At 41.4% G+C, this 13,598-nt stretch overlaps 1 protein-coding gene across 2 annotated transcripts; it reads right to left on the minus strand.

Moving 5' to 3' along the window:
• Positions 1-991: 991 nt before the first annotated feature.
• rmc1 (regulator of MON1-CCZ1) lies at positions 992-13,115 on the minus strand. Of its 2 annotated transcripts, XM_070927786.1 has the most exons (21): positions 12,944-13,115; positions 11,878-11,954; positions 11,607-11,691; positions 11,290-11,346; positions 11,002-11,088; positions 10,260-10,400; positions 9,817-9,920; positions 9,271-9,360; positions 8,938-9,043; positions 8,527-8,635; positions 8,386-8,430; positions 7,746-7,799; positions 7,217-7,345; positions 6,896-7,002; positions 6,675-6,794; positions 5,965-6,042; positions 5,692-5,796; positions 5,173-5,241; positions 4,986-5,073; positions 3,106-3,243; positions 992-1,977 (listed from the first exon to the last, which is right to left on the minus strand). In XM_070927786.1, exons 1-21 carry the CDS (start codon positions 13,040-13,042, stop codon positions 1,898-1,900), a joined length of 1,968 nt encoding a protein of 655 aa, XP_070783887.1. In that variant the 5' UTR covers positions 13,043-13,115; the 3' UTR covers positions 992-1,897. The 2 variants fall into 2 exon arrangements, with proteins under 2 accessions (XP_070783887.1, XP_070783888.1); XM_070927787.1 differs by lacking the exons at positions 11,002-11,088; positions 11,290-11,346.
• Between the last annotated feature and the right edge of the window lie 483 nt (positions 13,116-13,598).

Genomic DNA, 13,598 nt, shown 5'->3' on the forward strand with positions numbered 1-13,598 from the left:
TTCTCTCATCAGATGAACGCCGTGGTCTCCGTCAGAGTGATCAGGGAGGTGGTTGTGTTGAGGGGATCAGCTGTGTCCTGATGATCCACAGAGGCAGCAAAGACCCTCATGATGTCCTTTCATGTTTCCTGTTGTATTTTCTCTTTTACTTGGTTGGTGCCTTTTTAAAGTCGTAGAATTTGGGGGTCAAAGGTCACTGTGGCCTTTTTGACCATAACTCAAGAATCGATGCTGTAATTATGACAAAATTTCACGCAGATGTTTTAATGGTACAACAATGAAGTGATGACACCATATTTCACTGTTGGTCCATGGATGCATAATGAGACCTGGATACGGGTCTTATTATCAGCCTTGCTTCCAGCTTTTGCCCAGTGGCCTCTCGCGATGTAACCTAATAACTAAGTAGGTTAATGAAGTACTCAGATCCTTTACTGCAGTAAAAGTACTAATACCACACTGTAAAAATACTGTTACAGTAAAAGTCCTGCATGTAAAATGTAAAAGTCTGACAGTATAATCAGTAAACTGTCCTTAAAGTCTTCCAGCAGTCAGATGTCCCCTGTGTCTGTCCCCCTGTGTCTGTCCCCCTGTGAATGTCCCTGTCTGTCCTCCTGTGTCTGTCCCCCTGTGACTGTCCCTGTGTCTGTCCCCTGTGTCTGTCCTCCTGTTATAGATTCTGTCATTAGAGGATTATTCCTCCTCATTAATGTGAAGCAGGATGTTACTGTTGGAGTCGGTTGAGGTGGAGCTCATCAAGGGTCAGATTTGTTTTTTGAGAATTCTTTTGAGGACTACTTTTGTGTGTCCCCCCCCTGATAACAGCTGGTGTGTTGGTCCAGTCCAACTATAACGCGCTGCCACTTTAGGGACACGCTCTGCAGACGCTACAGAGAGGAGGGCCTCTCGCAACCCTGAACGTCCTGATGTCCCATTATCACACTGGCACGTGAATGCAGCACAACAAGAACACACCTGTAGTTGAATCTTTTATTAGCGGTACAGAAGGCCATTTGAACAGGCAGCATTATAATGTACACACACTATATATTTATATTTTTAATATTCAACATTTAAACGTATTTCTATAGTTACTGAATACAGTTCAGTTTCGTACACAAGAATTCATCCTTTACTAAATAAACACGTTGGATTTACTGTTAAGCTCATTCATGTCCCATGTACAAGATATTCATACTACAGCCCCCCCCCCCCATATAGTCTGAATATTTCACGAAGAATAAATGTCCATATTTCCAGAGTATTTTAAATGTAAAGTGATTTGAATCCTCCATCGTATTCTTGTGAAAGTTCAAACATGTCCGGACCCTGACGTGCAGATATAAACGCTGATACCAATTAAAGCACGACGGATAAATCAGCCGCTCAAGATCAGCTCATCACAGATATCAGTGTGAGCATTTACGTTGGATTAAGGGATCCTTATCAATAATTGATGTTATTATTGGCTGATACTCAATAATCAAATATCATTCAAGTTTGAACAACAATATATATCTGTGATAAGTCAAATTCATCCAACGATATCAGTCAGACTTTATTCTTTATTGTAGGTTTGAGCTTTTCTTGCGTGCCTCAAGTCAAGGAGACAAACCTGCAGACGAGACCAGAAACCTGGATCAGGTGTTTCCATGCCACAGTACAGGGGTTTCTGAAACCAGGACATGGTTTGTGCAAACATAAACAGGATGATAGAAATGACAGCGAAGGGACACGAGTGTCCATTTAAACCACCGTGATCTGTTCCCCGTGTTGGTTCGTCCCCCCATCAGGTCGTCTCCTGAACTTCCTGCGCGTCCAAACTGACGGAGACTCGGTCCAACCAGTCTGCTGCGATCCAGTTGACGGTCTGTGTGTGTGTTTTGGTCCCGGTTGTTCACACAGTGGAGGGTTTCATCAGAGCCTGATCCCCAAACAGCTGCTTGAAGTGAACCACATGCTCCTCACAGTGCTCTCCTGGTGACACACACAAGGGGGGGGGGGGTAATGTGCTTGATTTAAAGGGCCAGTTCACCAGAAATATTAAAATATACCAAATTCAAACCCTTAAACGGTCCTCTGATATTCAGCGTTTCACATCGTACATGAACCTTTAGACGGCTTTAAAAAGGAAGTGATCTCTTGCTCTGCTGCTCAGCAGGAAATAAGTGAAACTTATGGTTCTAATTAGAATTTAAAATGTCCTGCAGCTTTGTGTCTAACCCAGGATTTCTATCAGTTATCAATATCATCCTTTATTAATAGAAATAAATCATTGATTGAAGTTACATAAACGGTTGGGACAGATGGTCAACATAGATTTGCTTTTATTTGTCCAGATTTCTGCCTCCACCCAAATCCAGTGGAGGGGGAAGGAATTTAGTTTGTGGTGCTCAAATCATTGAAAAATGAAATAATAGGAATCTGGACATAAAACCACAGCTGTCTGCTATAAAAGCCCATTTCTGCCACCTGAAGGATTTGATTGTTTTATAATTATGACTTAGTTTCTCATATTGTGAAGTTATCATTTTAAGAAACGATCCTGTTTATCTTTTCTTCTTTGTTTTGAAAGGTGCTATATAAATAAAGTTATTACTATTGATACTAAGTCATAATAGTCAGAACTCAGTATCTGGTTATAATCATGAAAAATAATCACTTAATAATGATCATTTGGGTCCTTTTTGACACAAATGGGCTTCTATAAAACACTACAAACAACCTAAACACTGAGACTCTCAGAGGGCCTCAGGCTGCCAATGATATCGATGAGATTCAACTTCTTTATTTTGCGATACGATTCCATGAAACCACGATCACGTATAATATTGATAACTGATCGTTTAGGCTTGGGTTAGACACACAGGGTGTCAACTGACATCTAAGACATCTTTGATTCCAATGACGGAAACCAATTTCTCAATTGCTGCGAGGAAGCGAATGAAAGTTACCTGTTAACACATCATGAGACATTTCATTTCTACCCCGCTGAGCAGTGAGGCAGGAGTCCATCTGAAGACGTCTAGAAGCGAATCATTTGACTCGAGGTGATAATATGACGTCAGCTATTTAACTTCACCTCGTCTGTGTGTTTTCTCTCACCGGGGTTGAAGCCGGGACTTCCTCTGAGCCGCTGGTTTCTCTGCTGAAACGACCTGAACACGGTGTAGAACAGCATCTGGTCTCCGGTCTGCTGCGCTGCGTCCAGAAACTTCCTGGCCGACACGTTGTCATGGCCGCCTGCTCCCAGTGAAACCGGTTTAGGGTTAGCCCGCCTCGAAGCATAACTTCAGATTTTAAGTCTATCTTAAAGGGGACCTGTTATGTTTTTCCTTATTCTCTGTCACATCTATAATGTCACACTGTCGGATATTCAAATGATGAGGTAAACGTATGTAACAGTGATCCCTGTGAGCACAAAGCTCAGGCTTCACACTGCTCAGAACGCTCCGTTTCCAACTGGTTTTTCTACTTTCGTGTCTATCTGATGTCAGATATGCACGGATTTCCTTATATGGTCATCTGCTCCAGGCACGGCAGTGACAGCACGCCCACGAAGAAGAAAGAGGGACCCCCCCCCCAGTCTGTCTGAGTTGTTGGGCTGCTCTGCTCAGGACGGCTCTTTACTGCTGCTCAGGTTGTTCAGAGTCTCACAGAAAGAGCTTTTTCTGTAGTGAAGGAAAGGAGGTAGGTCGGAGGTCGTTTCTTGAAGGACAGGTGGCTTTACTTGTTGCTAAAGTCAACTGTAGCTGCCGTTAGCTAGTTAGCTGTGCAGTTGGCCGTCCTCTTATATATATATATCTATATATCTATATCTACGCTCTTAGTTAGCCGACTCCAGGACCGAAAACCTCCTCCTCCCGGCGGTCCAAAGCTCCTGTGCTGGCGGCGTAAACACCGACACTCTCCTGGTGCTCAGAGCTAACAGAGCTAACGGCAGCTACAGTTAGCAGCAGTTAGCAGCAGTTAGCAGTTACTTTCCAAAGCTTTCTGTCCATCAGAGAGTTGAGGCAGAGCAGCCGGAGGACATCAGAGAGAAAACCAGAACATTTTCTCCATCAAATGATGGAGTTTCACCAAAATCAGTGAATAAAGTTGTGTGTTTTTGTACAGTAATCAGGGGGCACAGTCCCCAGAAACATCTATCGTTTTTCCAATTTACTTCTTGTCTCATTTGTGGTCTGACAAACAGGAAGTTCACCACATTCAGTCCCCATGTCTCTATTGTCCGAGCTGAGTTACTGCTGCTGTCCTGCAGTCGGCCACAGCGGCTCAGTGTGAAGCGGCGCTGTGTTCAGGGCTCAGAGGCGTCCCCCTGCCCCTCGTGGGCTGCAGGGAGCCGGCCAATCAGAAGAAAGGGGGCTTTTAGGGAGGCTTGTGTCAGGCAGAGGGTGAACTGAGGGGCCGCATGAAGAGCCACCATAAGATGAAGAAGGACTTATTAGATCTGTGGATCATGCAAAGCTGCTCTAGTGGAGTCCCAGAATAAAGATATAGAGCTGGACATGAGCAGAATAGGTCCCCTGTAACGCAGGACTCACATCCTTCTTTGTACCTACATGGAGGGACTACGCTGTAAGCCAAAATCTACAGTCCTTGTTCCATGTAGACTTCTGAAGTCCAGCTGACATGAGGCTTCAGCAGCCTTAGTCAGACAACAGTCTTCTTTAAAACAAGGGCCAAACTAAAATGTACAAATCAACAAACTACTACTATTTATGACAATTATCAACAATTGTTTGATCATTCAAACAAAATGATCCTGTTTTATAGTGTCAGTCACAAAAAGTCCAGATTAAAAAAAGTACATTAAGAACAGATTAAGACTTTAAGATTCACTCTGTCATTTCATTGTTTAAAGAACTCACCAATAATTAGAATTCTATAAATAGTGAGAATAAACATTGTGATGCAGCTAAAAGACGTGTGCTTTCGTGAGTTTTGCGACAGTTTCTTGATAGATAAATGTAACGTCAACGCACCGACACTGCGGATGAATCTGAGCGCGCCCAGAACCTGCTGCTTCGACAGCAGAACCTCAACGATCTCATCGTTGGCCGTGGAGAGACGCTGAAAACACACAAACCAAAGGAAGCTAATTACATTTCAATGAATGTGTGTCATCAGTTAAGGCCTGTGTGTGTGTGTGTGTGTGTGTGTGTTTGATACCTTCAACATGTCCAGTGACAGCTGGTGTGCAGGGGGGTACGTGCTCTCCAGGGACAGAAGTAAACAGGCCTGAACCCAAATAAACACAGTTAAAGCAAACTGGAAAACAAAGCAAACTGAGCTTTTGGTTACAAAGTCTGGGTTCACAGTTGTAGCAGCAGACACACCTTTATGAGCACAAATGGTCCCCAGTGAGTTCACTACTGTTAATTACTCCCCATTATGTTAAATCTCTGGCAAATGTTATTTATTGTGGTTTCTTTTGTGATTTCTCAGAAATCATTCACAAATAAAAGTAAAACAAAATGGTTCAAGACTTGTTTCACACTTTTCTCAAAGTAGTTTTATACGACAGCATATTAACTGCGACATTAGTTTAGGACTAGGACTTCACTTTGGTCTCAGTCTGAGTTGACTGTTGACGAGTTCCAGCACAAACAGGCGCAGAACTAGTTGAAATCTGAGTTCAGTCTAAACTGGTTCAGGACCAGTTTCAGATCAGTTTAGGTGTGAACTCACCAGTGGTTTGGAGTCGCTGAGGACGTGATACTGCAGGAACTGGTGCAGCATGTAGAAGAGGTTGTGTTGCACCAGCGTCTTGATCACCAACTCATACAGGTAATGCTGAAAGACACAAACAACAAGACAATCATCAAAACGCAGTGGGAGTTTGAGCAGGTGGAAATGTAAAGTTTGTCCTGAGGGGGGCAGCAGAGGAAAAGGTCACGAGGTCATTCAAATCCCTGAGATCAGAAGAAAAGATGTTTGAGGCGTCACTCTGCTCGGTTTTACCTGTACGGTGATCTGGAACTGGTTCAGAGAGCGGATGTACTCCATCAGCACCGCGATGATGAATTTATGAGAGACACCCTGCAGAGCACACAGAGCAGTCGATGTCTCACTGCATTTCACTAAAAACAGATTCTTTGTTTCCCCAATGTTATTTATTATTTCACGATATTGTGTTTTCTTTTTTTTTGGGACTTTTTGTGCTTTAAGAGAAACACATTTGGAATATTTGGCAGCCAAAGCGTTTCATTCAAATTGGTTTCAAAATGTCATAATTGTACTGAACTGTGTCGTCGGCAACGTCAACAAAAAAGTCCATACTGTTGATTTGAAACATCATCATGATCACAAAACAGAGATCTTTCATATTTAGAATACCTCAACGTCCATCCACACTAAGCCGGATCAATCTAGACTTGTTGTTTTTGTAAAGATCTGTGGTTTGTGATCGACTGTATCGACATCTAAATTATGTGATACGTCGTCATTTTCATTGTCCCCGTCCACATTAAAACACGAGGAAAGCTCAAAAAGCTCAATTTATTGAGGACAGAAGACACATTTTCAGATTCAGCATTTCCAAGTAGACTTTTGTAAAGAGGAAATATTGAATGCAAACAAATGAAACATGAATGTTCCTCCAGCTTCATGAGTCCAGTTTCTGTCAATGTGTGTGTGTGTGTGTGTGTGTGTGTGTGTGTGTGTGTGTGTACCTTCCTCTCTGTGAACGATGACAGGACGTGTGTGTACATGTCTGATTGGTCGATGACCGCCTGAGTTCTGACCGGACGCTTCTGGCCCGCGCTGCCTCGACTCGGACCGGACTCCATCGCCTGCATACACAAACAAATATACAAACATTACATGTGCAAATACATGCGTAGAAGTGAATGTACAGGTTTGTGGTATTCTGTTCAGAGATGACATCACTCACCACAGTGTAGGTCTGCTCTGCCTCCAGGTATTCTTTATACACCTGGTTGAGTTTGTCGAAGACAGTCGCCACAACAGGAAGACTTCCCTTCTCCCCGCCCTCCAGAACTGAGAAAAACACAGACACACTTTGCTTCATGGAGTTTTAGTGTCAGAGCACCGATGTTTGATTTGACTTCTTTATCGTTGAAGCCGACTCTGGTAACCCGTCACATTTCCTCTTTTCCGCGTTGCTTTAGGCTGTTCGTCTTCTGTGACAGACAGTCGAATCTGGCTGGAATTAAGATAAAACGACAGACAGACATCTTTGAAACAGACGTACTCTGTGAGCAGACAGACAGGATGACCATCTTGCAGTCTCTCCGTCGTAACAGGAAGTCCATCAGTTTGCCTTTGTCCTGCAGCAGGTTGACAGTTGGAGGCAACTTCACCTGCAAGTACCACAGGTAACCTGAAACACAGAGAGACAGATTCAATCTATAGATCTTTATATAAAAAGGTCCTAGAACTCCAGATAGTTTTTACTGCCATTATTATCTAATAAAGTGACAGCAAACAAGACACACCGTGGACTGAATAAATACACATTTATCACAGTGGAAGGTGGAGAAAGCAACACTTTGTGTGCAGAAACAGAAAGAGACAAACATCTTTTACAGTTCTCTTGCTCTGTTGCTGCTTTGTCATAAATCTGTTATTTCGAACAGGATGAATGTGCACATCCTGTTTTTCTTTAGGAGCAACTGAAAATGACAGAAGAAGGAAAAGATTCAGAATTATAGATGATGAGTCGTGGCCAAAAAGTCTGCTGCTGTCAGCTGAGTGTGTGTGTGTGTGTGTGTTCTCCACACCTTCACTGGCACTGATGATGATGTCGGGCTGGAAGACGCTCCAGGAGGAAGAGTCTGGAGTGAGGGTTAAAGGTCAGCGGGACAAAAACTGTTAAAAACAGACAACTCAGTTTCCAGAGTTGACAAAGAAAAACACAGCCTGGCATCACCAGAACAGTTTTGGTTTCCAGGGGGGCGTTATCAACGGGCGCAGACCGAAATGCCTCTGGACGCTACAACCAATCAGAGTAGCGGAACGTGTGACGTAGCGGCAGGCTGCTAGGCTAGGTAGCTAGTTCCAACATCCAGATCACATGTCTTCTCGGTCAACATAATACACAGAAGCCAACGTTTACCATCTGTATGTAAAGTGATCTACTGACGCGATGGATTCAGAACGCTCCACATCAGCGGCAGCCATCTTGGTTGTTTACGAAAATGCCTTAACGGCACTTAAACCCGCCCCATATTAGATAAACAGTTGTGATTGGCCCGACCTGAATGAGGACAGATGGAAATCTGTCTGAACGGGAGGGGGTGGGGGGGTGGGGGGGGCAGACGCATCTGCAGAAGCAAATAAAACATGAGATCCAGGTTCATCTGGTTCCAGACTATAAAACACAGTAAGAGACCATTAAACTTGCTTTAGGTGAAAGGATACAGAGCTGACATGGTACTGGAGGCTGAGAGGGGACAACTGCTGGACCTGCAGAGACACAAAGAGGAAGACACACTCAGTAAAGAATGAACACGAACACTAGAAATAACCTGACTGTGTGTGTGTGTGTGTGTGTGTGTGTACCTGACAGTGGTATCCTGTAGGGGTGTATGGACCTGGCAGGTAGGACAGGTTGGTGTGTGTTGACAGCGCAGTCTGGATCCTTCAGCTTGATGTCGAAGATCAGAGACGTCTGACACACACACACACACACACACAGTATAAATAACACCAGTGGGGGAAGAAGTATTCAGATCTTTTACTTGAGTAAAAGTTGCAATACTACAGTGTACAAATACTCCACTACAAATAAAAGTCCTGCATTCAAAAGCTTACTTAAGTAAAATTACATATCGTAAAAAATTACTTAAATTATCAAAAACATGAAAAGGATACTCAAGTAAAGTGTAGTACAAATACCTCAAAACTCTACTTAAGTACAGTAATTACTTAAGTACTTCACCACAGAAGTGTGAATAATACAGAAGATCAAACCTGGGAGCTCTGGTGATGAACCACCACCAGGTTGTCCACGATGTTCAGAGCAAACTTCCCCGTCGTGTTCAGCTTCAACACATGAGTCTTCTTACACACACCCTCTCTGAACACACACACACACACACACACACACACACACACACACACACACACACACACACACACACACACACACACACACACACACAAGACAAGTGATACAGTAACACGTGACCAGCAAACAAAGTGAACATGTCTGAAAGAAGTCATAATATCTTATACACAGCTAGGGCTTCAAATTGGTAGTTTATAAGTGTGTGTGTGTGTGTGTGTGTGTGTGTGTGTGTGTACCTCGGTAAGTGATACAGCACCACTTCTGCACTGGGACTGTTGGCTGTTCTTGAGTGATGCTTCAGATACATCACAAACAGCTGACCATAACTACACAGAGAGAGAGAGAAATGACTCTTTGGTGATAATTAATATTCAGGCAAGCAGAACAACAAGAACTGAATTAAGTTAAGGAGGCCTCACATGGAAACAAGAAAACCAACAATCAATAAAATTAGATTGAAATCTAGAAAAATCTAGAAACAATGAGGACATGTAGAAACCTTATAGGAGTATCTAGAAATCTAAAAGTGTAGAAAAATAAAAATGTACCTCACGAGAAAACTGAGAAACACTGAGATCTAAATGTGCAAGAATCTTTCCTGTCACTTCTCTTACACACTGATTAGTGGCACATAATTAGTAAATAATAATTAGCTGCTGTCTGAAACTAAAAGTCGAAGCTTTCAATAAGGAGAAGAAAGGATGAGATTTCTGACAACAACATTCTCAGTTTTAGCTTAATGGAGATCCCGCTACGGCTCCGTCACTATGACAACGCCTTACATGGGTGCCATGGCGATGTCTCTCTCCGACAGACTGAGTTTGGCAGGTTTGGGGACGACCGGCAGCTCGATCTCAAACTTGGACATCTTGGACATGGTCCCATTCTGGACAAAACAAAAACAAAACAACAAGCTGATTTATAAGCAGCAAAATAAAAACTATAAACAAAAAAACGGCACATTAACTTATTATTAAAACATCCAAAACAGTTCTCACTCACTCAGTTGATGCTTAATATGCAGAGTAAAACTAATGATTACTACATCAACACTGCTGATATTACTCTCACATAAAAACCATCAACTCAGATTATATTTCCTTTGTTGGATGAAAGTCAACGTTTGTCTGTCTGACTCTGAAACTAAATGAGTGTGCACAATATCACATCTCACAACATCCAGACAAACAAACACAGAGATGTAAAATAAAAGGTGTCTACTCACCCTGAAGGCGAAGGGCTGCAGGATGTTTCCCTGCACGGTGGTGGACAGCAGGATGACGGCCGTCTCTGGACAGTACTGGTACCAGTTCACATTAATGCTCTGACTCTTCAACAGCTTCAGACTGCGCTTGTCTGGAAACACCTGAGGGGACACACCAAACACTCTGTAGCCCTGTGATGTTTATTACACACTGTTGTCCCAGTGAGGCAAAACAATCTGAAGTTTGTCCTGAGGGGGGCGCCAGGAATTAAAATATTGTACTATATTAGAAGGGTTTCTCCTCCGTACGGTGGCCATTTTAGGACATCTCAGACTCAGACAGAGCTTGTCCAGGGTTCGGTATCAAACCTTAATACTGCCTGTTGCAGCGAGTCTCAAACGTACCATAAGTTGACATCCAGTGTGTGGTGAAATTCCCTTATTGTTTGATCAGATACTTCCTGATATAAATCATCATTCTGCCAGTGTTTTATTTAAGTCCTACTGCGGCTGCTTGTGCTTAGACAACATGCAACATGTAAATGAGCTTGACTTCTTCTGTTAAATGAAAAAAAGGTTTTGTAGAAAAACATGTTTATATCTCTCAAATAGTGTCTGTATTTTTGCCTGTATTTGACAGGAAACATGTAGTTATGTAGTTTATCTGTATAAAAACTCAGGTATCGTATTGGCTCAAGTATTTAAACATACAAACGATAACCAGATCCAGATCTCTCTCTTTGGGAGAGGTGTTTCGGGTTACCTGGTAGAACTCTATTCCCTGGTCAGTGACGAAGACGATCTCATTCCAGTTGGTCCAACAGAAACCCAAAACATTAGCGTTCTTCGTCTGCAGATCAAGACAAACAACACAAATACAGTTTATTCACACAACACAGCACCATCACAGAGCGGCTCTGTCCTCACTTTTATTCATTTGTCTGCTGTTACTCTAAAACTCCTGGTTAGTCCTCACAGCTCAATCAACTTCTTCTTATCTGAAAATTAAAAAATAACAGAAAAATGGAGGAAAGACGATAACGTAGCATACCTTGCATTCCTGGGTGAACTCTGTGTGTGGATAGTCGGGTATAAAGTTGATGAAATCCTACAAACAACATCAAATCAATAGTTGAGATAAGATAAGATGAGGGCTGCACAGAATGAATAATGGTAGATAGTAACCAGTCCTTTCACATTACTTTTTATTTAGAATTAACCCAACTGATTCATTCTCCTTGTTTATGCTTAGATGGCATTTTTAAAACTGAGCAAATGTAAAGAAAACATGCATCCTGTGGAGGTTTTTCTTCTAAACAAGTTGTTTACTCAGAAGTATGAAGTGTCTTGTTCTGCAGTCAGACTCACCACAGATTTTGAAGTTCTCTGAACAGCCAAGATCTTATTCCCAATGGAGAACTTGATGCACTTCACTTCTCCTTTATCGTCCATTCTGTGTGTTACACGATCAATATATATATGATTATTGTAATCACATTTCATATCTCTAATGCAGATGAGGCAACACATAAAAGTGAATACATATTAAGTTTTGATGTTGGCAACAAAAAGTCCATGACCTTAGATGAACCTATCACAGACTAAATCTCTTCAGATATTCCTGCACAGGCTGGGGTACCTGAAGGCAACACTGCTCTTGTCTTCCGGGCCTTTGACCACCACACCTGTGGCTCCACCTGAACGCACCGCAAACACCTGAAGCCAGAAAATAGGACATAAAAGACATCAGAAAACCACCACCTCTGCCCTGCTGTGGATCAATAAGTGATAGCTAAGTCATTGATTAATGAACAAGAATAGAATTCGACTTTATTGTCCAACAAAGGGGACATTTTCAGTTTAAAGCGCTAAAAAAATATTCTACATCATCTTATATAATGTATAATATTATGAGTACTTTTATTTCAATAGTTTTGAACCTTTTTATAAGATTTTAAATGCAGAACTTTATGTAATAGAGAGGTTTTAAATTGCTGTCAGATGTTCAAAAGGAGACCCATGTAAATGAGCCACACAGCTGCTACAACGCCAGGAAGTCGCACCTGCGTATCTTTGTTCCTTTATACTTCAGACCAAACAAAAAGGAGCATTTAAAGACAATGATCCTGTCCTCTTTTCTTCATCATTAAGGCAACAATCAGACATAATTACATGTCAGAGTAGGACTCAAAATAAATACAATACAACCAGAATACCACCAAACATGACAATAAAAATGAAATGGAACATTTAAAAGTGTATATAATAACAAATACATTAGTCAATAAAATACAAGATGATTGATGTGATGTTTGGCAGCACATTTTCATTGTGTTTCTGACACACTTAGACTCATTTAGACATTTAGGACAGATTTTAAACATTTTGTTAGAGCTGCATCTATCTGATATTATCCTAATATTTTCTCGACAACAACTATTAGTTTTATCTATAAAATGTTTATATAAGTTTTATAATTTCCCAAAGCCCAGCCTTCATTTTAATACGTGCAGCATTTTAATGGCTCAAAGGTCTCGTACAGCTGTTTGCTTTTAACCTAGTTGCCCATTTATCTTCAGCCAGTAAACTGAAACTAAAGCGATTAAAAGTGTAAACTGCTGTTGACCTGCTGGTGACCAACAAACTGTCAGTTAGCTGACTGACTGACTTAGCTAGGTTAGCCACATCAATGCTAACTAGCTCACCTGCTTGTTGGCCTCGTCGAAGAAGACGTTGTTGACGCTGGAGGCATGTTCAAACTGCACCGGGTTCTCACAGAGCTCCAGGTAATGTTCCTCACTCATCCTCACACTCAGCTCTGGCACTTTATTATTGTTTTATCCTCAGTTCAGCGTCCTGACAGCCAAGAATCAGACCAGGAAGACTTCACTTCAACTGGCGGCCATTACACTTCCGGCGTGGGTCTTCAGAATAAAAGGGAAGTGTAGCTCTACATATATGTCATACACAGTCTCTCTCTCTCTCTCTCTCTCTCTCTCTCTCTCTCTCTCTCTATATATATATATATACACAACTACAAAATTTGTATTTTATTTCTTCATTTATTTTTGATTGTAGACGTAAATGATTTCGTTTAACAAAGTTAAAGTGTATATATATATATATATATATATATATATACACTATAAAGTGTATGTATATTTCAAAAAGTAAAAGTAAATGTGCAGTACATAAATTATTCAATCAAATGCACACAAAGTTTAAAAAAATCTTAAATTTGTGTGTGTATATATATATATATATATATATATATATATATATACACTAACTTTGTTAAACAAAATCATTTACGTCTACAATCAAAAATAAATGAAGAAATAAAATACAAGTTTTTAAACT

Source organism: Enoplosus armatus, chromosome 21 (genome assembly GCF_043641665.1).
Source record: "Enoplosus armatus isolate fEnoArm2 chromosome 21, fEnoArm2.hap1, whole genome shotgun sequence".
Classification (NCBI taxonomy): Eukaryota; Metazoa; Chordata; class Actinopteri; order Centrarchiformes; family Enoplosidae; genus Enoplosus; species Enoplosus armatus.